General features: G+C 59.3%; 3 protein-coding genes across 10 annotated transcripts; all 3 read right to left on the bottom strand.

Annotated features, from left to right (window-relative positions):
* Nucleotides 1-2,580: 2,580 nt before the first annotated feature.
* Nucleotides 2,581-9,860, bottom strand: LOC125982437 (transmembrane protein 151A). 3 transcript variants are annotated; one of them, XM_049743006.2, is made up of 6 exons: nucleotides 9,301-9,860; nucleotides 6,056-6,718; nucleotides 5,830-5,964; nucleotides 5,552-5,691; nucleotides 5,416-5,455; nucleotides 2,581-5,166 (listed from the first exon to the last, which is right to left on the bottom strand). In XM_049743006.2, the coding sequence occupies exons 1-6, from the start codon at nucleotides 9,364-9,366 to the stop codon at nucleotides 4,033-4,035; spliced, it is 2,178 nt and encodes a 725-aa protein (XP_049598963.1). In that variant the 5' UTR covers nucleotides 9,367-9,860; the 3' UTR covers nucleotides 2,581-4,032. The 3 variants fall into 3 exon arrangements, with proteins under 3 accessions (XP_049598963.1, XP_049598967.1, XP_049598966.1); XM_049743010.2 differs by having other exon boundaries at nucleotides 6,368-6,718; nucleotides 9,301-9,857; XM_049743009.2 differs by having other exon boundaries at nucleotides 8,385-9,838.
* A 134-nt stretch (nucleotides 9,861-9,994) lies between these two features.
* spag17 (sperm associated antigen 17) lies at nucleotides 9,995-22,703 on the bottom strand. Of its 6 annotated transcripts, XM_049742801.2 has the most exons (48): nucleotides 21,967-22,703; nucleotides 21,356-21,496; nucleotides 21,205-21,264; nucleotides 20,994-21,131; nucleotides 20,707-20,842; nucleotides 20,059-20,226; nucleotides 19,754-19,938; nucleotides 19,521-19,673; nucleotides 19,192-19,246; nucleotides 18,950-19,068; nucleotides 18,662-18,841; nucleotides 18,490-18,597; nucleotides 18,250-18,400; nucleotides 17,939-18,145; nucleotides 17,823-17,860; nucleotides 17,491-17,730; nucleotides 17,127-17,281; nucleotides 16,923-17,035; nucleotides 16,768-16,826; nucleotides 16,455-16,700; nucleotides 16,273-16,387; nucleotides 16,085-16,174; nucleotides 15,751-15,861; nucleotides 15,536-15,618; nucleotides 15,368-15,473; nucleotides 15,151-15,284; nucleotides 14,995-15,079; nucleotides 14,763-14,920; nucleotides 14,434-14,697; nucleotides 14,127-14,282; nucleotides 13,871-13,989; nucleotides 13,617-13,747; nucleotides 13,419-13,552; nucleotides 13,111-13,278; nucleotides 12,943-13,050; nucleotides 12,765-12,840; nucleotides 12,604-12,694; nucleotides 12,451-12,501; nucleotides 12,281-12,371; nucleotides 12,089-12,203; nucleotides 11,765-12,008; nucleotides 11,637-11,698; nucleotides 11,461-11,573; nucleotides 11,192-11,370; nucleotides 11,065-11,125; nucleotides 10,718-10,865; nucleotides 10,460-10,639; nucleotides 9,995-10,389 (listed from the first exon to the last, which is right to left on the bottom strand). In XM_049742801.2, exons 1-48 carry the CDS (start codon nucleotides 22,093-22,095, stop codon nucleotides 10,361-10,363), a joined length of 6,183 nt encoding a protein of 2,060 aa, XP_049598758.1. In that variant the 5' UTR covers nucleotides 22,096-22,703; the 3' UTR covers nucleotides 9,995-10,360. The 6 variants fall into 6 exon arrangements, with proteins under 6 accessions (XP_049598758.1, XP_049598722.1, XP_049598740.1 ...); XM_049742765.2 differs by having other exon boundaries at nucleotides 10,460-10,865; XM_049742783.2 differs by having other exon boundaries at nucleotides 10,460-10,865; nucleotides 15,542-15,618.
* A 166-nt stretch (nucleotides 22,704-22,869) lies between these two features.
* Nucleotides 22,870-26,765, bottom strand: zfta (zinc finger translocation associated). Its single transcript, XM_049743140.2, has 5 exons — nucleotides 26,251-26,765; nucleotides 24,883-25,356; nucleotides 24,400-24,741; nucleotides 23,923-24,309; nucleotides 22,870-23,595 (listed from the first exon to the last, which is right to left on the bottom strand). Exons 1-5 carry the CDS (start codon nucleotides 26,390-26,392, stop codon nucleotides 23,129-23,131), a joined length of 1,812 nt encoding a protein of 603 aa, XP_049599097.1. The 5' UTR covers nucleotides 26,393-26,765; the 3' UTR covers nucleotides 22,870-23,128.
* Nucleotides 26,766-27,076: the final 311 nt, after the last annotated feature.

The following is a 27,076-nucleotide window of genomic DNA, read 5'->3' as shown; positions in this document are numbered from 1 at the left end:
GAGGTACTGAGGCCCAGCTCGTCGAGTTTGCAGATGAGTCGCCGCGGCGTATTACTTGAAGTGAGCCTTGTATTTTTTAGGAGATATGGTGTAAGAAAATTGGATTCATCAATGACATCATTGATCGAGCTAAAGTGGTCCCTGACCTTTGTTTGTTCAATTTTTCACCCACTTTAATTGAAACGACACCACAAATGCTCCAAGGGAATCCTGTTTCAGCAGTAAAAAGACGATCTTTTGTCCATCCAACAGCTGTTCAAGGACGTGGGGGAGCGCCAGAGCCCATGCCGGCCATCGGGCAAAAGTCGGAGCGAGCGCACGCCGAGTCGCAGGGCTGGAGCTGGGCTAGGGCTACACATTGACATATACACTATACGTGCCACAGAACATCACAGTCCAGAGACGGCAGCAGACGTACAAGTCCAATGTGCCAAGAAGACGCCGCGACAAAAAGTGCCCTTCATTCGCTTTCAAATTTGAAACGTCTTTTTGTCCATTAGTCGGCTCGTTGGTCGGAGCCCTGCTGCGTAGCGAGTGACGAGAGAGGCAACCGGCTCGATCGGCATTTGTGAAATCTCAAATTGATTCTCGTAACAAGACGTTGCTTGGTCTTTCACCTGATGAGACGCTCTTGATATTTTCAAAAAATGTTGTTTGTAATGTGCAAACAAGTCAGTTGTATGGTGACGGGTGCAAATAGGCTTTCAACGTGCACTTGGGCTCAGCTGGTCATCTGCTATGCGAGAGTTAGACAAAGGAGCCGAGTGGCCGGGCTGGTCCGGGCCGGGCCGGCCTGGCCGCACCGGGCCAGGCCAGGGCCGCCCCCGAAGCTTTGCTTGGAATTGATCGGCTGCAAGACGTGGAAAGGCGCCCGCTAATTCAATCTGCGTTGTTTATGTGCAGCACGAGGAAATGAAGAGAGCAGAGCGCACGTTCCAGCCACTCGCTTTGATGAACTGCCGGCCGGAGGCACAAATGCCGGGCAATCCTTTGGGGCCGTTTGCCGTCCGTCCGTCCGCCCGCCCGCCCGCCCATCTATCCTCACAGCTGCAATGCCTTCTTGCCATGCGCGTTGAGTCCTGGCTCATTGTGCTTGATTGATGGCTTCATCAGCTTCTGCCATTGATCCTCTAAAAAGGGCTCTGCCATGAGTTGTGCCTTTCATTGAGGCTTGCCAAACATTGTAGCTCAGATAGGTTCTTCTGTCCTTCTCTCCCTCAGGTCTCCGGTTCTTTTGTTCTTCTCTTCTTCTCTCCCTCAGGTCTCCGGCCAGTGCACTCGAGTCACGTGAGATGCCGAGGGCTAGCCGTGGGCGCTGGACGACTCTCTCTCGCTCTCTCTCATCAAGTGGCCCGAAGAGCAAGTAGAGCGCCCTCTCGTCGTCCTGCCACGAGAGCTTGATGCCGGCCACTTTTCCGCCGTCGACACATTGAGGATGCCGTCGTCCGTCATGCCACTCTCGGCTGTGCACTTTTGTTTTCGTTCGGTCCAATCCGAGCAAACGTATTTATCTGGCCTAACGACCAGAACCGGAGCGCAGACGGCTTTTTGGGGCGGCGGCGGGGGCTGTGGAATGCCCCGCTAACGTGGGCGGGGTCGTTCTTTCCGCAGGTTGACCAACCGATGAACCGCGACGCCTTCCCCCCTCGTCCAGCCTCCGATTCATCAAGGCAGCGGATTCGGGTCGTCAATAACCCGCGAGACGGACGGCTCCCCTGCTTGACGCGCCGGCTGAATGGCTCACAGAACGTGCGTCAGGTGCAGCGGTGACTGGTGGGCCCTGGCGCCAGCCGCCGCGTCTCTTTGTTCATTTGTGGCTGGTTGGGGGTGCGGTGGCTTGCATTGTGAACGATTCCGTTTGCAGCGCAAGCAGCGTACAAATCAAATAGCGCAACCAAATGGCCCAGGTGTCAAAGTCGAGGCTCAAATTGTTTTGGTGTCCCTCCCACTAAAGCAAATCCAGTGTGTCTACTTCATGTGTCTTGCTAAGTGGATTGGTTCTTTTCATTTTGCCAGAAAATTGGGTTGGAGATTTAGAAATACAGCAAGCGGCGCTTTGGCAAATAGTCAGGCGTCCGTCCAGCTGTATATTGCCACTGCCTGTTGAAGTTTGCGTTGAAAACAACCACATAGTCCGTTAGCGTAATGCTCATGTAGTCGCCCTCCCTCCTCGTGGCGACGACAAGGATGGATAACGACGGAAAGCCATTTGTGCACCTCCCCGAAATTGCGCTTTGAACGATTCCTTTTAATTCCACTCCCTATCGCGGCTTGCTGTCAAAATAAATGGCCTTACGTGAATCTGTTAGCTTAATGCTAACGAACAGCAAAAGGGCATAACAATGGTGTCATGAAGCAAATATTATTGCGACTAACTGAGTAGTTAGTTGCCACCGTCTCCGTGTGTGTGTGTGTGTGTGCGTGCGCGCGTGTTTTGCTGCCCCCTGGCGGCCACGCTGCTCAGCAGAAACATTGGACCGATGCCTCTCGCTCCCTTTAATAACGTAGACCAGGTGTTCTCAAGTGCTTTAGTCCAAGGGACCACCATTATCACCAAGAAGCAACTCGGGGACCACTGCCTTGGCAGAATATTATTTTATTTTGCACCAAAGGAGGATAGACCTATACTGGCTATTTATTTGCATCTGTATGTCCATTTTGGGAATCTCAGCTACATGTGACATACTTTGGATGGGTAAATGATTGAAAAAATTAGCTGGAATATAAATCTGGTCTAAATAAATCAATTTTATCTGGACAAAGGTTATAATTATTTTCCATTTTGTAGACCACACGTAATACCACCACGGAGCGCTAGAGGGCCGCGGACCACCGTTGACGATCCCTGACGTAGCCAATGAAAAGTTTAGTTGAAAAGACACGACGATCTCGGGGTTGTTTTATTTTTGGGAGGCCGGAGCGGATTTCAAGACAGCGGCGCGGCGCGGCGCGGCGAGGCGAAGCGAGGCAAAGCGCATGCTCGAGCGTGAATTTCAAGGACAATGACTCAAATAGCTTTCCATCGTGTCAGATTTGTTTTGTGCCTTGTCTGAGTCAGGGTGAGTGAGTGGGAGGGTGGACCGCCCTCCCAAAGTGCTTCTTCGATATTTTGCTGCCAGCTCGACTCGACGCGGCGCTAGACGCCACACGAAGGCGGGCGACGCGGGAGGAGGACATGTCCATGCTGTCGGAGAGCGCCTGGAAGTCCCGTCGACACGCTCGCTTAACGGGAACGCGGCGCACGCGCTGACTATTTCAGTTTGGTGGCCAAGTGCTTACAGCGTATACACACCAGAGATAGGGACAGAGAGACAGAGAGACAGAGAGACAGAGAGAGCGAGAGTGAGAGATTATTGCCCATGTGCGTTCCGTCCGTACAATCAAATCAAAGGAACAATAATGAAACAAATCCATCCATACATACTAGATGAATAGATAGATCGATCAAATACTCGCCGGTTTGACTTTTATGTCCGATTTCATCTCATCGTGGCTGATTTGAGGCCAGCTTCATTCACGTGTGCTCGCCGTACCTGCGGAGGGAGGGAGGGAGGAAGGAAGGGAGGGAGGGGCCTCGCTTGCAGCAGCTGATGTGCTCGTAGCAGGTCATGTGCTCGCACTAGAGTGCTGCGGAAGACGCTTGGGTGTTCCCACAAAGGCGTGCCTGCCTGCCTGCCTGCCTGGATGGGTGGGTGCGCTGCTGTGCGGAAGATCTGGACTCCAGGCCAGGTGAGGCAATATCGTTGCGGCTCCCCTATCCTCTTCCTCCTGCTCTTGCATAGATTGATCCAGAAGCCAGCTTCCGTCCGTCTTCACTCGCTGCACTGGCAAAGTTTGGGGGCGGGGCAACTGATTTTGTGCTCAAGTGAAACCATGCCTAAGATAAAGAGCGCTGCTCTGTCCGTCCGATAGAGAAGCCCTTTTTCTGTGGCATCTACGGGGGGGGGGGGGGGGGGGGGGACGAATGGCAAGTCCAGAGCGGTGACTTTGGGCAGACTGTGGGCGAGTCCAAAACCAGCCTGCGTTGCCTGTTCAGAGGCGCTCCCCGGCATGGCAGCTTTCATCACCGTGGACAATGAGCACAGGGAAGAAGAAGGCATCCTGGTAGGAAGGCGGGCGATCCCTCCGGAGCAAGCCTCCTCCGTCTCGCCCGGCCCTCTGGCTGCGGCCGTCCTCGCCCCTCCCCTCGTCCGCCTCCCGCTCGTCTTGGTCATCGCCTTCCGCCTGCAGCACGCCTCGGCTCTCCTCGTCGTCCTGCCGGGATCCCAAGCCTGGGAAAGAGCCGCCGCCGCCGCCGCCGCCGTCCTCCCGGCTCCCTGCCGGGCCTCCTCCCATGCTGCGGGAGGAATGAAGGAGGCTGCTCCGCCTCCCTCCTCCGAGCCTACCCAGGGAGAATCCGCTTCGACTGAGCACCAGCCGGCCCGGCGGGCCGCCGTGCCCGGCCGCCCTCAAGGCGGCCACGGTGGCATTGAGCAGGGCGGCGGTTCCCGTGGGCGCCCTCAGTCGGGAGGGCAGACTGCAGCTGGACGCGGTCCGCCGACATCGGGGGCAGCTCTGCAGGAGGTATGTGGAGTTGAAGACCACCGGCAGCGCCAGGGGAGGTGGGTTCCCCTCCGGGTTGGGGGTGGTGCCCGGGGGTCCAGACACGGGCGTGAACGCGGCGGAGTTGTCGGTGCCGCCGCTGCCACTGCCTCCGCTGTCCAAGTCCATGAGGATGGCCTCAGAGTAGCTGGGAACCATCTGTTGGTTACAGCGGATGTGCCACTCCAGTTCTGTCATGTCCACCGTGTTGACCCGGGAGATGGCTCTGTAGCTGGAGCCATTCAGAGCGGCGATGCAGGGGATGGCCGCCATGCCCGCCATGCCCGCCCCTCCGTTCTCCGTCTCCCCTTGGCCTCCGCCGCCGGGATCCTCGTCCTCGCCAAACAGCTTCTCCACGTGGTAGTGCACGTAGGCCGTGCGGTACTCAGACAGCACGCGCAGCGGCCACGAGAGCAGCAAAGCCGAGGCCAGCCAGAAGACCCAATACTTGGAAAACCACGGCTGGTGCGAGGGGTCCGGGAAGGCCAGTATGTGCTCGCGGAAATCCACGTTCTTCAGGTGCATGCCCTCCCTGGCCTCCATGTAGTCGTCCAGGCCCTCGTTCTCGCCGAAGAAGCGTGCTCGCTTGGGGCGGGAAGGACAAGTGAGTTGACAGCGGGCCGTGCCGCGCCGCGCTGCGCCGCGCCGCGCTGCGCCGCGCGCTTGCCAATCAATTCAAGGCTTTACGTTCACGTCGCCGTATGACGCCCAAAAAACCCCAATCAAATTGTCGATTTGGAGCGAGCGGTGCGTGTCAAATGGCTTAAGTCGAGTTGATCTCTCGTACTTAAGTTTAAGCCAGTTCACCGTTACTTTGGTTGGTCTGTCTATTACCTGGGTGAGATAGGCAGCCTCAGAACGTGCGCTGGAGAAGCTGAGGAAGGGGAAAGGCAGGCGGTCGGTCGGTCAGTCGGTCAGTCGGTCGGTCATCTTTCACCGCAAATTGCCATGGAAAATAAAGCTCACCCACCTGAAGCACTTGGTGAAGCGGAGGCGAACCGCCGAGTGCAACTGCAGCTCCAGCAGCTCCTTCGACACGTCTTTGACGCCGTAGCGGGCGTAGTCAAACTCGGAGCTGGAGGCGTGAGTGTTGACGCGCTCGTGATAGACCTGGAAAGACCACAATTGTACCTTTCAAAGCAAATGTGACAAAGACAACTCAAGCGGACTCGTGCTAGCAATGCAGTGCAGCGAGCAGCAAATGGGGACGCATTTTTCCGCACCACTAGAGGGAGCCGTGTCTCTCACCTGCGTGGTCGTGTACGCGTCTCCGTTGCGGTATCGCGTCACCTGCCTAGTCCTCCTCACGTAATGGTAGCTGATGGCCTTCCACCAAATGCAGGGCGTGGCCTGCTGGAGCCGCTGCACGCGCTCGTACACGTCCTGCAAATGTTTGGCGTCGATGAAGAAAAAAGAGGAGCACACAGAGCTTTTACTCCTAAAGCGTAGCTCGAAGCCTTTGAGCATGGCTGACCGGAACGTCGTCATGGACAGAATCCCTCAATGGCCGGCCAGAGCAAAGTCTCGGCCAGCTCCGCTTTGAGCTTGAAGAAACACCAAAGATGGCCAGCAGACGGCAGCATAGGGCGAGATCACCGCCTTTGGAAATTTCACTCGGACCACCAGCTTGAGAGGAATTAGCACGCTCGGTGATTTGAGTTAGGAAGTAAAAGCCATGGCGACACGCGCGCGTGCGCACAAAGACACAAGCGTACGCACACGCACGGCCAAGTGTACGTTTGCGCCGCCGGCCGGCCTGCTTAGCAAATTCCGGCAAGCAACAAACCTGGAATTCAGCGTGCGCCAACACAGCCGTCTTGGAGAAGCAGTGCCAACACTCCACCAGGTAGACCACGTAGAGCATGGCCAGGAAGGCCAGCGGGATGTAGAGGTAGCCGCCGGAGCACGGGCTCTCCAGGCGCCGCACGTCACTGTAGTAGGCGGTCGAGGTGGTGGAGTTGCTGGCGGCGGCGGCGGCGGCCACGCGCACCGGCGAGGAGCTGAGCACGGGCACGCGGCACAGGGCGCACCAGATCAGCGTGGCGAAGCAGCCGTACATCAGGAGGCTCAGGAGCAGGCACTTCCAGTGCGACTCCCGGCACAGGGACGCCGCCGCCGACCGTTGGATCGGACGTTGCTGAGGAGACGCGTGCAGAGACGTGTAAGGGAACGGCGGCGGCTCAACGCGAGCGGGACCGTGCGGTCGGTCTTCCCATAGCTCCGCTTAGCATAGCGAGCGTTGGAGATGGAAGCAACGGCTGACCATAATAGGCTTTTATTTCCCAAGTTCGAATGTTGACTTTTCTCATTTCTAGTTCCCGATGCTGTGGGCCAGCGTCGGCCGGCACCGTAGCGGCCCGTCCCCAGCGACGACCTTCCTGCCGCTCAAGGGGGTCGGTCCGAGTGTGGAAGCTTGGCTGGCGACCGAAACAGAGACGTCGCCACCCGGAACATAATTACAAGCAGGAGCCAGTGAGCGTGTGAGCGCTATTGCTTGGCTAAGTCAACGCGGCCGGCCTCACTTGCACTGTGCGGATGTCCTATGACGGCCAGCCTCTAGTTCTGATTGGCCCGTCAGAGCCCGGCATCGCGATGCACGTGAATAATTTAGTCACCACGGATGCTTGGAGACGATTCTGGAGCGGACGCTGGCCAGAGGACGCAACGCGGCTCTTTGGAGTCTGCGCGGCGTGCTTGAAGGTCGCCCATCTACGGCCTATTTCGAATCCGTCCGTCAGATGCCGTTGGCCTGACCTGTCTCCGAGCTCCACGGCCTCTACCCCCCCCCCCCCCCCCCCCCCGAACAGGTTTGGCTGATACAGCCTCGCTCCCTCCCCCAACGCTGGCAAAACAGATCGCTTGAGCGACATACGTATATCGCTATATCTGCGCTCCCCATTTTCAAACGAGCATTTATTTCTCTGCTTCCATGCGAATGAAAGCCCCAGCCGCCTCAGAATCAGTATGAGCAACTGAAGTGTTTGTTCACCAATGGGATTCCAAATGTGTCCTCAATCATGTCAGCTTTCTTTCTGACACCCCAAATTCCAAATCCCTCATGTGGCCGTGTTTGATTGCTGTGTTTCCTGGTATTCAACCACAGTCCACAGTTTGTTAGCGGCCTTCCCATTGCGCTGCTGAGCTGAGGTGTGACTGGAGCGGCTATAATTAGCAAATCTTGGCATGTGGGCAGGCAGACCAAGAAGTGACTGAGGATCCGGAAATGTATTGTGTGGGTGGATAAATATATCTATATATATACACATTCTTATACACTTATGTGTATTTACGTATATACTGTATGTATCTAGTCATAGGACAATGATGGTCAGTCGAGAGACAGAGTGTAATAAAATGAATGAAGGACTCGCCTGCACTTTAGCAGTCAACTATTGACTGAAGGTAAATGGGATAAGTGCTTGAGAGGGAGGGAGGGAGTGAGGTTGGACGATGAGAGGCCGCCATCGAGTCCATCCGGAACGCTGGAAAGGCAAAACAGGAAGCGCACTCGATCGCATGCATCGCCCATGCTCTCGATGGCGGCAGGCAGCAAGCAAGCAAGGAATGTTGGAACGGGGCGTTCGACAACAAAACGTTTACGACTTAGATTTCAGCACTTTGGCAAATGGTGACCGTTTCATGGGGGGGGGGGGGGGGGATGACGACGGTACGGCCAATGACGACGGTACGGCCAATGACGACGGTACGGCCAATGACGACGGTACGGCCAATGACGACGGTACGGCCACTGCCAGTTGAGGTTTACTGTCAATTTCAACCTAAGACAGAGCAAACGGCCTTACCTTTGACACTGGCTAGCTAAACGCTCAAATGAATGGCAAACGCCGTTGACCTTCGCCACCTTTATCTATTTTCTTCAGGCTCCACGAAAAACGGACTCGCGTTCGAGTAAGTTGGTAGCAGACGAACGGAACTCGATTGTCTTTTTCTTCACTCACGTCTGCACGACTACTATCTGACACTGTAGTGCCTCCTGGTGGTCGAGGCTGGCACACCCGCCGCTGTGCTGTGAAACGGATGGAGCAGTCAGTCGTCAAACCGCGCGCCGCGATGCACTGTAGACACTTTGGCCTCTTTATTTGATTGCAAAGGTGGGACTAATAATCGACAGCCGATGACGATTTTTTGACAAATGCGACCAGCTGCTGGCAATCTCAGCTTCTCAACAGTTAACTTTTCTCCCATTTTTGGAGCCCTCCGTGACAGCCGTGCGATGAGCCTTGTGTTGAATGAATCAAATGAAAACATCTGAATTGACTTGGGAAAATCGTGATCGGCATTCTTGCCGATTTTCTGACCATGAGCAAACCAGGAAGTGAAACCTAATCGATTGGCTTGTGCATTTTCTGTTCTGCCGATTTGAAATGTTGTACTGCGTTTGAGTAAGGAGGTGGAAATTCAAACGTTTTGAGCACAGCATAAGCAAGCAAGCAATCTTTGATCCAAATAACCATTGGCTGCAACTGTAGAGGGCAATGCGTTTAGAAAAAAGTCGGGGAGCTTGAGCAATTTGTACGGCTAATACAATCAAGTTGACAAAGATGTCATCTTCGCTCTGCGTTGCCGGCCGGCCGGCCGGCCGGCCGCCCGATCGAAAACAAGCGCCCGATCGAGTGAGTGTCCTTGACCCGCTTCGCCCTTCCCTTCAATGACACGGCGTCCGCATGCACCGCAACTTGTCGGCCGGCCGGTCCTTACCTGCTCTCGTCCCGACCCTTCCTCCAAAATGGGCTCTCGTGCGGCGGCCCTCTCCTCCGTCCGCATCTTCCCTCCTGCCGCTCCTCGCTTGTGCCCGTGCCCCCCCGCCCCGGCCCCAACCCAACACCTCGCCCCCACCACCACCCCTCCCCTCCCCTCCCCTCCTACAAGCGAGCACAGGCGGCGGCTGCAGCCGTGTCCGAAGGCAGCTGGCACCTCCTCCCGGGTGGAGCAGCGGGCTCGGTCACGTCGGTCACCCCATCTGCCGCAAGTTGGTGTCCGCTTTCACGATGACGGCGCCTGCGGCAAACGGGCATCGTCGAGTCCGCCTCTTGGAGCTCAGCGATGCTCGGCCGGCTCCGTCATTCGGCGTGAAGAAGAAGAAGAAGAAGAAAAAAAACCAAACAAAAAGAGTCACGCGGCGGCGGCGGCGGCGGCACCCTTCTGCGGCGACGCTGAGCCAAAAGCGGGGGAAGCAAACCTGACAGACAAGACTGCATACGGCGCACGCACAAGCGGCGACGCCGAAGATGACAGACAGTGCCGCTTTTGCACCTTTCTCTGACGTCATCGGCGCGCCAAACACGGAGGCGCGTGACACCCCGGAGCGAGCGTGCGCGCGCGCTGTGCACGCGGAGCGGAACGAAAGAATGGCTCCGTAGTTCTATCGACAAATTGACCCCTTCTCCTCTCCTTGTGTTAATACGATTTATTTGAAGTAAAGAATAAAAACGGTCAATCAAAGCGTTTTTTTGAAAACCAAATCACACCATGAATCATATCAGATAGCGCCGACGGTCAGTGTTGTGCTAGGGAATGAAAACGAGTGACTCGTTACTTCATTTCAAAAGGAACTCAGTTACTCTGTTGTCGACGTCAACCAAAAGATTTGTCATTTTGAGTTTCAAAAAGAACATTTGAGAACGCGCCCACACAAACGTGACGGTAACAGAGAGCCAAGAATGGAATGGAATGGAATGGAATGGAAGCAACGACCACTGCTTTATTGTGCGTGCATGCGTGGGTGACGTTCAGCTCGCTGGCTGCGTTGGCGTGCTCTTCAAAGACTAGCTGTGCGTTTATGGTGCCCTGTACAAAGAAGAAGAAGAAGAAGAAGAAGAAGAAAACATTGTGCTCAACTTTCTGCACGCGTGCGTACCAGAGAAGGCAGCGGTGGCGGCGGCGGCGGGCTCCAGAGAGCCGCGTTGCGGCAAGTTCTGGCCCAGGCGCTGGCACGCCGGTAGGCTGCGGGCCTGTCTGGGCCTCCCGGCGCGGATCCCGCTGTCGCAACCGGAGCGCTCTCTCAACCAAATGTCGTAGAAGGCCTCAGGAAGAACGGCTACGCCATGTGCGTCAAGGATCTCGCCGCAAGGCTGCCTCGGTCCAGACCACGGCGACACGTGCCTTTGAAGGATATTGGCCGTGACGGGTAGGTAGAAGATGTCGGTCTCTGTGGGGATGATGATGTCCTCCGAGATGTACTTGGTGGGATTCCCGTCCAGCTCGTGCGCCTCGCACATGGCGTACAGCTCGACGTCCAGTTCAACTTGCAAACCCGCCGGCACCTGGGCAAACACACGGAGCGCTTGGGGCAGGCGGTTGCGCTTCGAGCCGTTGCGCTTCGGGCCGTTGCGCTTCGGCCGTTTGCGCTTCGGGCCGTTGCGCTTCGGGCCGTTGCGCTTCGGGCCGTTGCGCTTCGGCCGTTTGCGCTTTGGGCGTCTTCGCTTCGGGTTCGCGTTTGCGACGGCTGGCCTGAGCGCTTACGGGTCCCGGCTGGTACTTGACGCGGAGGCCCGTGGAGACCGGAGGCTGCTTGACGTGGAACCTGGAAGAGAAGGCGAGCGGCAGAGGTGACGCCCTTTGCGCGTCCTTTGCCGCCTCTCGCGCTCACCTGCAGGTGTCGACGCCCACGTTCTTCATGACCACCGTGACCACGGAGGACGTGCCGTCCCTCAGCGGGCCAAAGTCAACTGTGGACGGCCGCAGCTCAAAGCCTCTGCTGATGACTTTGGGGTCGGCCAGCGAAATGGTGCGACACCTGCGCCGCACCGGCTCCTCCACGCGGCGGAACTGGCATGGAAAGAACAGAGCGCTCCCGGTCGACGTTAGCCAGGCAAAACGCCGGCCTGAGCCAGGCAGGCGAGTCGCGAACGGCCTTACGTGATGATTGGGGACGCTGCAGGCTTTGCAGCTGACAATGGAAGGCGGCAGTCTGACGCTGCTCCGCCTGGGCTGCCCGCTCGCATTCACCTGGACCGGCCTGGGACGGACGGCTGCGGGGCCAGGTGGGGCATACGCATCAGCCGCGTTCAGCTGAACTAGGCGGGATTGCGCACCTGGTGCGGTGGCGGGTGCGGCGCCGAACGTCCTGCTGCTCCTCGCTGCCACCGCCGCGTGACTGAAACAGAGGGCCGCGCCCGTTAACGTCCGCTGACTATGTCGGCCGACTGCGCGACTGGCAAACCTGGCAGGATAAGAAGGCTCCAAGGGCCGCGCCGGCTCCATGGGTCGCGCCGGCTCCAAGGCCGGCTCCAAGGCCGGCTCCAAAGGCCACACTGGCTCCAAGGGCCGCGCCGGCTCCAAGGGCCGCGCCGGCTCCAAGGGTCGCGCTGGCTCCAAGGCCGGCTCCAAGGCCGGCTCCAAAGGCCACACTGGCTCCAAGGGCCGCGCCGGCTCCAAGGGCTGCGGCGCTTTGTCGTCGTCGTCGTCTACGCGGCAAAATGCAACACATAGACAAAGCGGTTTTGTGAGCCCGACTCGTTTCCCATTTGTCGGCCCGTACGCTTACGGGCCGACAAATGGGCTAGGATGTCGCTCCGGAAGGCGTCGTCGTCGTCCGTATCGTCCGACTCGGTGGCGGGCACGCTCAAATTTGGCCTCTGGGAGTCGGGACAATGAGTCTGTAGAAGAAGAGCACGAGAGAGTCAAGGGGTGGTACGGGCAAACCATTTGGACGGGAACGGAGGTTAACGCTTTCCTGGCGCAAGGAGTCGTTTTCGGGGTGAAAGTAGGGCACGATGATCCTCTTCCTCAGCGCATCGACACGGGCCTTCACTTCAAGCAGCTCCTGTCTACGGGACGCACAGAGGTGCGGATGGAGTTTTGCCAGCTTTCTTTCGGGTCAAAGCGCCACGGGCCGAGCCTGCCCACCTGTACTGCTCCAGCGTGTCCGTCCACTTTGACTCCTGGAGCTGGGTGCGGCTGCGAAAACACGGACGGGAGAGGGAGGGAGGGAGGGAGGGATGAGATGCTTGAGCCAGTCGGCGGGTCGAGCGACACGGCGGCGGCGCCAGCGGCCTTTACCCGGCGCCGGCCGGCACGGCGGAATCCTCCGCGCGGCCCGACGGCTCCAGTGCGGCATGCACCGCCCGGCCGTACAGAACGCCAATGTCCCCTGCGGACAGACGGGCGGCAAATGGGACAAAGGATCGCGGGCTCGGGCCGTGATGAGCGACTGCCTTTACCTGGACTCCTCTGTGCGCCGGCGGCGGCGGCGCCGCCTTTGGCTTGTTCTCGGTGCGCCGGCTCCTCTGCGAGGGACTTGAGAAGAACTCTGAGTCATTAGCACACTTTGCAGAGGAAGACGGCATCCCGGGCAGCGCTCGCTTCACGTCTTGGCTCGTCGGCGGAGAGCGCCGGCACCTGACTGAGCAGGAGCCCGGCGTGGGCTCGTTCCACCTCGCCGCGAGGCTCCTTGAGCGTCACGTCGGCCGACCAGCGCGCCTTCTCCATCAAAGTCTCGATGTATTCCTGCCGGGAGAAGCAGGCGTTCCTTTGTCTGCTCACGAGTGGCGTGTGGTCGGTACTCGCCTTCAGCCGCGTGTCCACCGTGTCTCGGAGCTGTCGACCGAAGGGCCTGTGCTGCTGAACTTCCCTTATCTCCAGGACTTTGGGGCAGCTGAGGACGCCGCTGCCGCCGAGCTTTTTCAGGCCGGGCCCCTGTCCTGCGGTGCTCCCGAACGGAGGACTGTGAGTCGTCTGCGACGGCGGCGGGCGGGATGTGTTAAGGGGGGTGGCTTAGGGTGTCAAGTCAGAGGCTGCGTTCCCACAAGTAAGGGCGGCAGCAACCTGCACGAGCGAGCGGCAACCTGCACGAGCGGAGGCGTCACCTAGCGTACCTCAAACGGGGCGCAATCCCGCCCGCTGCGCTTCCCAAGGCTCTGATGTACGGCGTTGGGGTCCAGCTTGACGTGCACCCACTTGGAGCGCACGTTTTCCGTGCCGGGTTTCAGGACGGTGATGCCAAACTCACCTGGAGGAGCGCAGACACCTTTCCGTAGCAAGGTCGCGCCTCGGCGGGACATAGGCACGCTCACCTGGCGAGTCCGGCAGCGGGTCCTTCAGCACGGCCGCGGCGGGGTCCAAGCGGGCCCGCTTCAGCAGCTCCGACACGGCTCGGCTACTCAGGAGCTCCGAACCGGAACCGTCCTCGTGCACCAGGAACAGCCTGCGCTCAAAGGCCAGCCAGGAGTCAAGTGCTGAGGACTTGGCCGGCGGGGCGGGAAAAACCGCTTGCGGGCGCTTGGAGCCGTGTGAAAGCTCCTTCTGACACCGTGTGCGTGTGTGTCACCTGGGAGAGTGGTCTCGGGGCTCCCCCATCCCCTCTTTGTCCTCATCTTCGTCGTCCTCTTGCAGCATCCTTGGGGCTGGGCCAACAGTGCGCACGCTCACCTGGCCGTCTTGCGACACCTGAAGAGAGCGCAATGTACAGAGGCGCCTTCAATTCTTTCCGTGAGCGGGCAGGCTGGGGGCTATGCGTCGAGAGCGGGGTTGTTCTCGGCAGAACACGCCTGGCGCAGGACACCATGTCGAGATCCGCAACTGGCCTGAAAGTGGTTTCCATCCACGTCTGTGACATCGCAGGCCACTTTGTCGGTGTGACTCATGATGTAGGCGGGGCGGCCGTCCCGGAGCGCTCCGCCGGAGTAGACGCACTTGCCGTCGCTTTGGATGCGCAGGAGTCCGATGCTGGACGGGACCACCTTTTGACCCCAAACCTCTTTTTTAGGCGTTCACGAGGACGGACTAACGGAGGGAGGGAGGGAGGGAGGGAGGGAGGCGGAGGGAGGCATCGCCACGCGCATCGCCACGCGCATCACCACGCGCACCGCCAGCCAGCGCACGGCGGCCCACCTGATAAGCTCCCTGGTTATCGGCGGTGACCACGGTGCCGTCCGCCAACCAGATTTCCGCCAGGTGTCGTTCGGGGTACATCAAGACGGTGGCGCAGGCCTCGTTCTCCACCGCCACCACCTTCTCTCTCCCTCCCTCCTCAGCTGCGCTTCCAGGCCTGTCCCGATAGAAGGTGGTGATTCTGGTTCCGTCCGCGTGATCGACGCTCACCGATCCGTCCGGCCGCTTCACCGTCACCACCAGATCTTCGCGGCTCTGCATCACCTGGAAGGAAGGCGAGGGCACGGAGCCAATGTCGCTCGCCCGGGTGGCACCGGCGGGCGGCTCACCTCGTGAGTGACCGGGTCGGAGGTCACGTAGCTCAGCAGAGCGCAGGCGGGACTCTGCTCGTGCGTGCTGCCCACGGTGCAGATGCGAGTGCCGCAGGGCGTGGTCGTTGCCCAATACCCTCGAGGAGGAGACGCCAGCTGGTTCTCGGGGTTTTGCTCTGGAAGCACGCAAGCAGATAGAAGGTGTAGAAGACGCAGAGGCTTGATGGAGTTCAGCGCGGCTCTTTCTTGCCATCCGTCGTGTCTTCTTCCACCTCAGGTACCCACACCGGGCCGGAGTCCAGGCTGGAGCTGACCGTGCCGTCCGCAAAGAGCACCTGGCGGGCCAATGTCACCAAAAGCTGAGTGGCCGAGGAGAGGAGAGGCGCGGCACGGCAGGCGCGCTCACCTGGCTGGAGCCGTCCCTCATGTATCGGATGACGGTTCCCTGGGCCGTCACGGTGCGGGACGCCTCCTTGGCCAGAGCGGGGCCGCGGCGACCCGTGGCGTGAAAACTCAGCCGCACCAGCACGCTCTGCTCCCCTGAGGACACGCGGAGGTGTGGTCATGCGCCGCACGTACGTTGCGGAGGGAAAAACCTGCACAGGCCCACCACCGTCACCCACCGTCCTGGCGCATGAACTGCACAAGTAGGCCACTGGGGATGGACAAGCTGAGGCTGGCCAGTGGCCTCGGGGGACGGCACGTCTGCGACGACGGGCTGTCACGCGGCTGCGAAGAAGCGCACAATCACGTCTACGGCTCCACGGGCCGCCGGCGCAGATTGCAGCGACCTGCACCTCGGCGCCATCGCTCTTGGCCGTCGGCCCCTCTCCCGTCAACTCTTTCTCCGGTTCCTTGAGGCTCCCGTCCGAGGCTGCCAAGGAGCGGCGGCGGCGGCGGCGGCCCTTTGTTTATTGGCCATCCGAGGCATTTTGGAAATACTCCTAATAAAGGAAGGGCACGCGCGCCGTGCCGATGACAGCCGGCGGCAAGCTCACAAACCCACCTTTGCCTTTGTCCTTTGCCGGTCCCTCAAAGGTGTAAGCCAGCCGGACGCCGCTGTCCAGCAGGGCCGAGAAGGAGCGCCTGGTGGCCGCGGCCGTCCTGACCGGATGCTCTTTTGGAGTAGCGAGCCAGCCAGCCAGCCAGCCAGCCAGCCAGCCAGCCAGCCAGCCAGCCAGCCAGCCAGCCAGCCAGCCAGCCAGCCAGCCAGCCAGCCAGCCAGCCAGCCAGCCAGCCAGCCAGCCGGCCGGCCGGCCAGCCAGCCAGCCAGCCAGCGAGCGAGAGGTCAGCGCGGCAGCGGAAAGCGGCAAACAAGCAAAGCTCTCGAGGTTCTTCACCTTTGGCGCCATTTCTCGTGAGCGCTCGGTCCACGTGCGTGTACAAGCGGTGGCCGTCTTTGCTCACGGCCACTTTCAGCATGCTGGAACCTGCCGTCGTGGGGGACAGCGTCAAACGCCGAGAAAGGCGCGAGCGACTTTACCCTCCACGTAGCCCGCGGTCTCCACGGTAGGTAACGTGACTTTACCCTCCACGTAGCTGATGGTCTCCACGGTAACGTGCCCCCCGGCCGCAGGGAAGAGGTACTGGAGAGACCCTGACAGGTGGACCAGCATTCCGTCCATGTGGAAGCCGGCGAATCCCTAAAGGAGAGGCGCAGAGGTCAAGACGGCGAGCATTTGGCCTCCCCCGTCCGGTAGCGTCCCCTACGCTGCCGCCGGCCTCCTCTTTGTCGTCCGCTTTGCTGGGTGGCGCCGCGTCGGAGGCGGCGGCAGCGGCCGTGGAGCTGCTGGTCGCCGCTTTGCTCTTGCCCGCCGCCGATTTGTCGCTCTTCTTGGTCTCGGTGGACTTGGCGTTCTCCGCCGGCTGCTGCTTCTTGCCCGCGGCCGCCTTGGCCGGCTTCTTGCCTTTCTTGCCTTCCTCTTCCTTCAGCTTGTCCTCCTCCAGCTTGGCCGCCTGCCAAATGTCAACGACATTTCAGAGGCTGGGGCGTCTCCAATGCACCGCCGCCGCCGCCGCAAACCTTGAGTGAGCTTCCGGTGACAAATTGCTCCCGGGATTCGTCGTCTTCCTCTGGCAAACCTGCAAAGTTTTTTTTCAAGTCCGGGAAGACCGAAGCCACCAGCACCCCCCCCCCCCCCCCACCCCCCCACCAAATGGCGAAGCGGGGCTGCATACTTTCTGAAGCTTGCGCCGCACAAATTGTGCGGTCACTCCCCGACAACTGTTTCTTCAGCTCCTCCTTCTCAAGCCAGTCTGCAATGGTGTGTGCCACGTGCTCCAAATAAGTCCTTGAAAGAGCAGCACGAGAGGCGTCACGCGGCCAGCCAAACAATGGGTGTGGTGTGGGGTGCGGTGGGGTGGGGGCGGGCTCGCTCTTACCGGAACTTGACGTCGGTGTGAATGGCCACGTCCCAGAACTCCTTGCACAAGCGATCGGGACTCATGGGATTGTGGCAGAAGACGTAGAGGACGTTATTGTGACTTCCTCTGTGCGTGTCCAGACAGCGATAGTGCTGGGCAGCTGAGTGGAGGACCTGCGGCCAGCACGGCGCTGAGCGTCAGAGAGAGAGAGAGAGAGAGAGAGAGAGAGAGAGAGAGAGAGAGAGAGAGAGAGAGAGAGAGAGAGAGAGAGAGAGAGAGAGAGAGAGAGGGAGGGAGAGAGAGAGAGAGAGAGAGAGAGAGGGAGAGAGAGAGAGAGAGAGAGAGAGAGAGAGAGAGAGAGAGAGAGAGAGAGAGAGCTCACCTGCGGGAAGACGCCCGCCTCGTGGCGTTCCACGTAGTCCCAGTCCCGGAGGCACCTCCGCCGGCAGCTCTGAATGTCGCGCAGGTCGAGCCGCTTGGCGCTTTCCCGCTTGGCGCTTTCCCGCTTGGCGCTTTCCCGCTTGGCGCTTTCCCGCTTGGCGCTTTCCAGCTTGGCGCTTTCCAGCTTGGCGCTTTCCAGCTTGGCGCTTTCTCGCTTGCCGCTTTCCCGCTCGCTGATCTGCTGCGTGGGAGGGAGGGGAGGAGGGAGGGAGGCAGGCACAATTGAAAAAGACAAGAAGAACGGAACAGAAGCAAGCAAGAAAGAAGAAACACCTCCGATGAGGGCGCCTCTTCCTGGAGAAACGTGGGGCCTGCGGCAGAGACAAGGAGGGGAGGATGAGCGCGTCTGCCGGCGCAAAGGGAAAAAGGTTTGAGGGGCGGCGGCGGACATTTCTTGCGCAGGTTGCTAAACTTGTGCTTTGCAAAGGACAGTGGGTCATCCCAGGGGATGATGGGCTGCTTCTTGGCCTGATGCGCCATTCCCAAAGCTCTGCAGTCTTTTCCCAGGACGCCGTCCTCGTCCACCTGGCTCAGCAGCATGCTCTCCAGCACGCTGCGCTGAAAGAAGCGCTCCGCCTGGGGCCACGACACCTCATCTGCGGCAAAGGCAAGGGCAAGGGCAAGGGCAAGGGCAAGGCCAAGGGCAAGGGCTCAGCTTGACCCAATGGAACAAAAAGCACATCAACACGGCGGCGGCCACCTCCGGTGCACTGGCGCTGGAGCTGTTGCTTGACCACCCTCCAACACGAGGCGTCGCAACGCCGCCGAGCCACAGAGTTGATGAGCTGCCACGCCGGCGAGCGCCTCATCACGGACGCCTCCTCCTGGGCCGGATCCAAACTCGGAGTGGCCTCGGTCGGGGAAGAGAGCGACAGACGAGGGCCGTTGCCTTTCCGACGCAGAGGCGCCAAGCATGGATCTGATGATGCGCTTAACTCACAGTTACGCCAATGAAGCGGCGCGCCCTTTCGTCGTGGTGGCGGACGATGACGGGCTGCTGCTGGCGCCTCCCGGGCGTCTCCTCGGCGCCAAACTCTTCCTTAAGCATCTGCGACAGCCAGCAGCCGGGTAACAGGGTGACAAAGAAAGGTGCTAGACCTTCACGCACCTACCTGCTTGTCCTCTTCTCGCTCCACCGCGCTCAACAAACTACACAGCAAGTCTCTCCTCTCGTCCTCCGCGTGGACCTGAGGCAGGACCTTGTGCAGCATTCGGCCCAGCGCGTGACGGTCCAAGTCGAGAGCCGTCTGAGGCTCGCCGTCGTCGGGCGCCTGCTCGCTCGACACAGCCACCTGCACGCACGCAAAGGAGCAGGGATGATTGGAGGGACCCAAAGGCCGGCGGCGGCGTCACGGCGCCGATGGCACGCCGGCGCTCCCGATGTCCAAGGACGCGCAAACCTGCTCCAGCATGCAGTGCAAGATGAGCGCCACCGAGCAGGCCTCGGCTGGGACCTGCTCCACCAAGCCCGCGTAGTGATTCATGTCCACGTCGGTGGTCAGGGATGAGGGCGGCTTTTCTGTTTGCCAAGAAGGAGCGCCGGCTTAGCTTGCATGCCTGCCTGCTACCAAAGTGACGCTGGAGGATGATGAGATGAGGGAGGGAGGGAGGGAGGGAGGGAGGGAGGGAGGCGCTTACTCACTCGGGGCTGGCGGCCGCCCCGACTTCTTGGAACGGGGGGACACAGAAGCTGTAGTCTGGCAGGAAACACCACAAAAGTCAGGCCCAGGGAACCGAGGTTGAACCAAGCACCTTTTTACAAGCCAACCGTGCCCCCCTCCCTCCCTCCCTCCCTCCCTCCCTCCCTCCCTCCCTCCCTCCCTCATTTGAGTCCATCTCACCTGAAGGCCAGTGGCCGGCTTGGACTGACAAAGCAACAAATAATGGCTGACATGGGATCGGACAATAATCTGCTCACAAATGGGAGTCCTTGAAAAGAACATTTCAGAAGGCGTCCGTCCGTCAGTCTACCTCGGCAGGCGGCGGCGCGTCCTGGCCACAAACCACCGAGGGCACACGGATGAAGTTGGCGCTGTCCAAGTAGTGCCGGTGCTGCCTGCGCCACTCCAGACAGTCGTAGATGAGGTTGGACACGCCGTCAAACATTTGGGTCGCCGCCGCCATCTGCCAGCAGACGGACGTGAGCGTTAAGACACGGGCCGGCCAATGGGCAGGCACATCCTATCCGGCAGGCGGCCGCGCACCGCAGCCTCCGGATCCTGCGGGTCAAAGGGCATCAACGAATCCGGGACAGCGTAATCTAGCTGAGCCACGTCGTGGAGTCTGGAGTTGGGTCCCCTGTTGTCCAAAACGTCTCTCAGGGCTCCCCAGAAGCGGTCCAGCACCTTGGCCTGCGCCGCCCTGGCCTCTCGGGCGGCAATTTCATCCGCTGCCGGAAAGCAAATGAAACACGCTGCGCTTGCAATTTGCGCTTTACCGTCGTCATTGTTGCGCTTCCGCTCCTCTCAGGGCGTCCAGAAGGACAAAGGCGCACGCTTTGGGAGCTCACCGTCGGCCGTTTGCTCATCCACCTGGTCAGGGGGCGCGGCGTCGGCGGCGCTCAGCCTGATGACGTTGGCCACGTGCACGCCGGCGCCGTCCAGCGTCCCCACCAGCTGAGGCTGGTGGAAGCCCAGCAGCAGCACGTAGTGTTGAGGCCCGTCGCTCGGCTCGTCGTCTTTGCCGCCGCACGAGCAAAAAAAAAACAAACCAAAAAAACACACGTGTCAATGCTGAGCGAGCGACCGTGCGTCGCTTTGCAACTTTCTGGCTTTCTGGGGGACTGTCCATTCTCTATTATCGACCAAATGACGATGATGATTAGAACTTTAATCATCCCACCACCGCGGGGAAATGTACTTGTCTCAGCAGCGCATACGGTTGCAAGAATACAAGTGCCAAAATGTCCAAACAAGGATCAATACGGCATCTCGGTGCCAAGGAACTATGTTGGCGCAAAGCTTGGACAAAAGTAGCACTTTGCCGCTGCAGTTGCATACGGACAAGAGTCACGCTTTTCTGTTGGCATCCCGGTGCCGAGGAACTACGTGTCATTGCGACAAAAGCAGTGTTTTGCCGCCACCCTGGCGGGCATCGCCGGGCAAAGAGCAAGGGTAGCATGTAAACGGTCATCGTCGTCGTCATGGCGGTGGCTTACTTATGTACTTGGGCGGCTCCACATCATCCCTGCGCTTGAGTTTTGTTTTGGGTTTGAGGGCCGGCTCGTCCTTTGGCTTTTTGTCTTTGCCTTTGGGTCCCGGTTTTTCTTTGGCGACAGGAGCAGCTGCTTTGGCCTTGAGACGGAAGCACCCAACAAGGGCAAGCGGTTTTGGTGGGTCAGAAAGAGCGAGCGAGCGAGCGCGGGCGGGCGGGCGGATGGCCGGCCGGCCGGACGGACGGACGGACGGACGGACGGACGGGCATCTAGCTCATGGTTTTGTCCGCCTCTCTCACTTGCTCGGCCTTTCGCCTCTGCTGGTCGCTCTCCTTGATCTGCAGCAGCATGAACTTGACGACTTGCGCCATGAGCTGGGCGGGGATCTCCTCTCGGGCCTCCAGCAGCTCCCTGGCGGGCGCTGTCACCTGCGAACATTGGCAAACGTCCAGAGAGGTGCGGGAGTCGGGCCTGGCGGCGGCGGCAGTCCCGGTGGCAAACCTCGTAGAACTGAGGAAAAGCGTCTCGTTTCTTTGCTTTGGGGTTCCCGTACTCGCGAATCTGCTCAAGGACATTTGCGCGCTCCACTTGCTCAAGTCGTTCAACACACACAAATAGGACAGAGAGACTCAGCCATGCACCGGCGAGCTACCTTCGCCTCGGTGTCCTCCCACGACAGCGAACTAAAGAGCTTGCGTTGCGGTTGCCGCACGGCCCGAGCCAGCGTCCGGATCAGCTCCTCGTCGCGCGGACCTCGGCCCACCAGCACGCAGACGCACGCTTGCCAGTGGTCCTGTCGCCGCCACAGCGAGCGCGCACGCGCGCGCGGTTACGCCGGAAGCCAGCGGCGGAAACGTCACGCGCTCGCGCTCGCGCTTGCTCCATTCTGATTAGCTTATCATCGCGATGCCACTTTGAAAAAAGGTGCATTTCGTTGTTTACGTCTGTCTCCACGTACACTCTGGGAATCATGTGCACATCAAAAGTTCTTCAACACAGTTGAGCCAACTTCAAAGCAAGTCAACCCATGCAGATGCCATTTTTCAGCCGGCCGGGCAATCACACAAATGCTTTTGGGCTTCTTTAAAGTAGCTTTCCTCCATTTGGAATGTTTCCTTCTTTTTCCCTTCGATTGAAGCCTCCGACCTTGCTTGCTTTGTTTCTGGGCCCCAAGTAGACAAGCGTTACGTTTCGACATGCAGTGGACGTATTCCGATGCACCCCAATGGCCAAATTCCTTGTTGTTTGCCGTTTCGTACAAACCTCGTGAAAAAGTGCGTTGGCGAGCTCGCTCTCCCAAGTCTGGACTTCCGAGCCCTGCGCGGCGGCGGCGGCGGCGGCGGCCGCGGTCTTCTTCGCTGCGGCGCCTTTCTTGGCAGCCTTGGGGGCCATGATTGCCTGGCTGCCTGCCTGCCTTCCTGGCGGGACAAGAAATGCGATCTGCAACGAACTCGACCGCTTGGGTGGGGTCTTCTCGGCGTCCGTGTTGCCAGGACAACCAAGCGCGCCCGCGCACACACAGTTCCATCCCGCCCGCGTCCACGAGATAGCAGTAGAGCGTCTTTGGTTGAAACACGTTCAACACCCAAAGCAGCTGCTGTGATGACGAGCAAAGGTTTCAAAGAAAAGCCTAGGGACGGGACGGGACGGGATGGGACGGGACGGGACGGGACGGGACGGGACGGGACGGGACGGGACGGGACGGGACGGACACGCTGCACACTTCAGGCTTCGGATCTGCAGGGTAGATTGGAGCTCAATACAATGGTCAAATGATGAAACGGAGCTTCAGCTGGAAACGTTGGCTGCTAAATCAAGAGACCTGTTTCCACCACTTGGTGGCAGTCATTTCGTAAGAAATAATCATTACAAAATGGGAAGGAAGGGAACAACGTGCGAACTGCTCCGTGTACTCATGGGAAATGAATACAAATACGTCAGAGGACTGTCGGGTTCTTCTATTTTGTTCGACTGGTATCTTCGTTCATCTCTCGATGGCAGGGCTGTGGAGAGACGGATGGATGGATGGACGGACGGACGGACGGACGGACGGACGGATGGCACGCCGCAGACTATATATATATATATATATATATATATATATATATATATATATTTGGGGGGGAAAGAAAGCCAAATAAAGGTCATGAGTGAAGCCTTTGAATGTGATTTTCTACTTTTTGACATTTTTTAATAAATTAACAAAAAACTTGTTTTTAAAAAAATTACAAGATATGTGCAGAATTTTAAGGAGGGTGTATTTACTCCATTTTGGATAAAGCTCTAACATCATGTGGAGTGGTGAAGCAAGCGCTGCGCATACTTTTCCAGATGCATTGGGAAGGCTTTTGGAGGAGCTTTTTAAGAGCGTTCCCTCGATCTGTTGTGGAAGCTGAAACAAGAGCAGCCCGAGCCCCCCGCCCCTTTAAGTGGCAAAGTGCCCTGTGTCTGTGCGGGCGTGATCCCGGGACAGGAAGCAGTCGTCGGCGTGGACAAAGCTTTTGGCGTTGCGGTCGTAGGAGAGCGCGGCGCGGCGCCGCTCGGCGTCTCCGTAGCGCAGCGAGTGCGCGTGCACCTGCTGGATGTGCCGCTTGATGGTGCTCACTTTCAGCGTGGCCAGCGCCGCGCCGCACACCATGCAGATCAGCCCGTGCCGCCGGCAGTCGTAGTCCATCAGGAAGTCCCTGCGCCAGCGCACCTGGTAGTTGCGCCGCTGGTCCTTGCCCGGGTAGTGACCGTGGCGCGGGGCGGCGTCCTTGCTTGTGTCCTTCCCTCCTCCATCCTCACCCTTCTCCTCTTCTTCTTTCACCGAGCGTTTGGTGTCAGGGGAGCCGTCCTCGTTCGGGGCTTCGTCGGTGGTTGGACCAGCGGCGGCATCGCACGTGTTAATTTCTGCCGACCGGGAAGTAAGTGCAATAAGCCTCGATCGAAAAAATAACCAACAACAAAAAGGGACATCAAGCCAATAAATGCATTGTGGATACGCAAAGTGTTTGTAGCACTTGACTTTTTGGACATTTTTGCAAATCATTGTTTTCTGGCCCTTAACATCCTACGCATCTGAGGAAGACAGTGGCAACTGTCAAGCAGGTAACATCATCTGAACAGAAGAACCGCCTTGTATACTGTATCTATGTACGTACAACGTGTATTCTGCGCTAAGGTAATGGGAAACGAAGCCCCCCCCCCCCCCCCCCCCCAGCTCCCCAACCCACCCACCGTCTTGTGCGAGGATGCCGTCGGCACAGTACTCTTTGGTCCAGGCGGCGGCGGCGGCTTCTCGCTCCTCCTGGCTCAGGCTCAGCGTCTGGGGATGGCATTGCTGGATGTGGCGGCGGAAGCTGCGTACTTGGGTCCCGCGCAGCACCTGCGAGCACACCATGCAGTAGACCCGACGGCCCCGGGGCCCGTACGCCACCAGGTAGTCCAGGCGCAGCTGCCACGATTCGCCGCAGGCGCCGCGGCGCCGCCGCTCCATGCGGGCGGGGCCCGGCCGTACGGCATCCGGGCCGCCGTCTTGGCCGATGGGACCCGCGTCCCCGGACGGCGACGGGTCCCGCTCGCCTCCGTCGTCGGCCTCCGACTGGATCGAGCCCTCCGACTCGTCTGTCAATAGAGGGAAGTCAGTCAGTCAATTGCCGACAAGTGCCGGCCGACAAAGCGCCCCTGGCCCAACGGGTAGGCGGTCTCGCTCACCGTGCGCCTGGGCCCAGGCCTGCAGGACGCAGTGCTTCTGCTGGGAGGTGTAAACCAGCGAGTCGGGGTGGCGCTGGAGCACGTGGCTCTTGATGTGGTCCAGGTGCAGCGAGGGAAGCTGGCCGCCGCACAGCATGCACAGCAGCCGGCCCGCATCCGCCTCGTACTCCATCAGGAACTCCTGGCGGAACCACGCGTGCAGCGACGCGTTCAGGTAGCACTCCAGGGTGCGGATCTCCGCCGCCGCCGCCGCCGCCTCGTCTTCCGCATGGCCGGCGTCTCCCGCCTCGGGCCGGGGAAAGAGGTTCCTTCTCTGTTGCAGTTGGGACTCGGCCGGTGCGGCTCGGGTGGGAGAAAAAAAAGTTACTTTTTCAATAGTGTACGTGTAGATTTCTAGCATTTTTGTCGACCGAACGGATAAAAAAAAAAAAAACCACCTGACGCCATTTGTTGAGCAACTTGCGCGCACGCGCACGCACTCACCGGCAGCGTCGGCCTCTCGCTCCCCCCGAGGTGAGGTCTGGACGGGCGGGGCGGCGAGGCTCAGGTGGCTCTCCCAGCCCGAGCGGATGACCTCCTTGTCGGCGGCGCTCCACAGCAGCGAGTCGGGGTGCTTCTGGCGGATGTGGCGTTTGATGGTGCTCAGCTTGAGGGTGGCCAGCGAGCTGCCGCACACCATGCAGATCATGCCGTGGCGCAGCGGGTCAAAGTCCATCAGGTACTCGCTGCGCCAGTACTCGTGGTAGTAGCGGCGGTGGTCGCGGCCCGGGATGCGGCTCAGGCCCGGGCGCGACGCACGCCGCACTTTGCGTCCCGACGACGGACCGGGCGCCGGCGACAGGATGGGGGGCCGGTCGGGACTCTCGCTGATGCTCCAGTAGCTGGTGCCCGGCGATCGGACGGGTCCCGCCGAGCCCTCCTCGGATTCGTCTCGGGAGGCGTGGCCGTTGGCGAGTGCTAAGAAGACACAACACGCTTGGACTCATGTTCTCGCGTCATGTTCTCCACTGGGTGGAGCTCAGGGATTTTCCAGTTGATAATGCAATGTTGAAAAGGAACATTGGTCAACAGCAAATTTGGCTTTCTGTGTGTGCCGCGCATTGTTATTATTATTATGATGATGGTGGTGATGAAACCTGACTGTTTCTTCTGGGATCAAGTTAGCTTCTGACTTTTCCCCTGTAGTGCCCTTCTTTCTTAAATACTGTAAATGATTGTTCTTCTTCTTCTTCTTGTTTGTTTGTTTGTTTGTTTGTTTGGGTCATACCAAAGACTATAAAAATGGGACCCATTGCCTCCCTGCTTGGCACTCAGCATGAAGGGTTGGAATTGGGGGGGTTAGATCACCAAATGATTCCCGAGCGCCGCGGCGGCACCGCTGCCGCTGCCGCTGCCGCTGCCGCTGCCGCTGCCGCTGCTGCTGCTGTTCACTGCTGCTGCTCCCCTCTCCCCCCCAGGGGATGGATCCAAATCACACGGGGATGGCTTCAATGCAGAGGACAAATTTCACCACACCCAGATGTGTGTGCGACGATGATCATTGGGACTTTAACTTGACTTTAACTTTGTTCTTATTATCATTCATATGATGACGAAAACGTGACTGTTTGTTCTGGGATCAAGCTAAGCGGTTAGCTTCAGATGTTTCCCCTGTAGTGCCTCCACTGTCCACACGAGGACGTCCGCGCGCGCCGTGGCGCTGTTAAGCCTTTGTTTACAGGAGCCCACACAGACTTTCGGGACCAAGCGCTATTGGTATTGTGCCACTGACAATGGCCGTGGCTTTGACAGCAGCCACACACACATGAAAAGCGTAACATTGACTTTCTCTTTTGCTCAACGTCACCTCACCTCCCCAGTCGCCGTGGCCGCGCGCCGCCTCTCCCTCCTCCTCCTCCTCCTCCTCCTCCTCGTCCCCGCGTACGGTTAATGAGAGCGGCTCCGGCCGAGCTTGCTCGCAACGCCGAAGCTCGGCGTCGGCGGCGACGTCCATCCCGCGCTCGCTCCGGTTCCGGGACGTGTCACGCGCGCATGAGCACGTTGGGGACACTCATCTGGCATCGCACGGCAGCTCCGACGACGCGTGCGTGTGTGTGTGCGCGCGCGCGACCCTGTCAATGTAAACCTACCCCCTCCGCCCCCCACCCTCGCGCTCTCTCTCGACAAGTTAACTTTTCATCGGGGCTCTCCCGTGACGTGGAAAAGGTGCAGCAAAGGCGTGAGCGTGGGCCTCCAGTCGCGAATTTCTGAAGCTCTTGCTTGTCTTAAGGGTGGGGAGCCGGACGAGGGGCCCCTGGGGCTCCTTAAGGGGCTCCTGGGTAAATTTAAAGAGACAGTACTCGTGTCCGCGAGAGTCCTGGAGCACTGTTGCGTCATCACGCGTACGTCCGTTAGTATTCGTATCATTACGCACAGATAGGCTGCACGTGTTGACAACAGAGAGGGCAGGGCAGGGCAGGGCAGGGCAGGGCAGAGCAGGGCAGGGCAGGGCAGGGCAGGGCCGTTCCTCAGGGTTGCAAAGGTTGCAGGCCTGCCCGTGTGTAGTTTGCATGTTCTCCCTGTGCCTGCATGAGTCTCCTCTGGGTACTCCAATTTGCTCCAAAAGCATGCGTGCTCGCTAGGCTGCTTGACCGCTCCAAATTGCCCGGAGGTGGCCACGTGTGGGAGTGCGAACTGT

This window comes from Syngnathus scovelli, chromosome 1 (genome assembly GCF_024217435.2).
Source record: "Syngnathus scovelli strain Florida chromosome 1, RoL_Ssco_1.2, whole genome shotgun sequence".
NCBI classification, from domain to species: domain Eukaryota; kingdom Metazoa; phylum Chordata; class Actinopteri; order Syngnathiformes; family Syngnathidae; genus Syngnathus; species Syngnathus scovelli.
The sequence above is the reverse complement of the archived record's forward strand: the minus strand, read 5'-3'. Positions and strand labels throughout refer to the sequence as shown.

Coding starts and splice junctions, on each gene's coding strand:
- LOC125982437 (XM_049743006.2), bottom strand. CDS start 9,366: ATGCGGACGGAGGAGAGGGCCGCCGCACGAGAGCCCATTTTGGAGGAA. Junction 5,692..5,829: donor ACGCGTACACGACCACGCAG/GTGAGAGACACG, acceptor TGGTCTTTCCAG/GTCTATCACGAGCGCGTCAA. Junction 5,456..5,551: donor CGCTTCACCAAGTGCTTCAG/GTGGGTGAGCTT, acceptor CCCCTTCCTCAG/CTTCTCCAGCGCACGTTCTG.
- spag17 (XM_049742765.2), bottom strand. CDS start 22,095: ATGGCCCCCAAGGCTGCCAAGAAAGGCGCCGCAGCGAAGAAGACCGCG. Junction 19,069..19,191: donor GGGGCGGCCGCCAGCCCCGA/GTGAGTAAGCGC, acceptor CTTGGCAAACAG/AAAAGCCGCCCTCATCCCTG. Junction 13,051..13,110: donor CGGTGGACACGCGGCTGAAG/GCGAGTACCGAC, acceptor TTCTCCCGGCAG/GAATACATCGAGACTTTGAT.
- zfta (XM_049743140.2), bottom strand. CDS start 26,392: ATGGACGTCGCCGCCGACGCCGAGCTTCGGCGTTGCGAGCAAGCTCGG. Junction 24,742..24,882: donor GCGAGAGGCCGACGCTGCCG/GTGAGTGCGTGC, acceptor CTCCCACCCGAG/CCGCACCGGCCGAGTCCCAA. Junction 24,310..24,399: donor GGCCTGGGCCCAGGCGCACG/GTGAGCGAGACC, acceptor CTCTATTGACAG/ACGAGTCGGAGGGCTCGATC.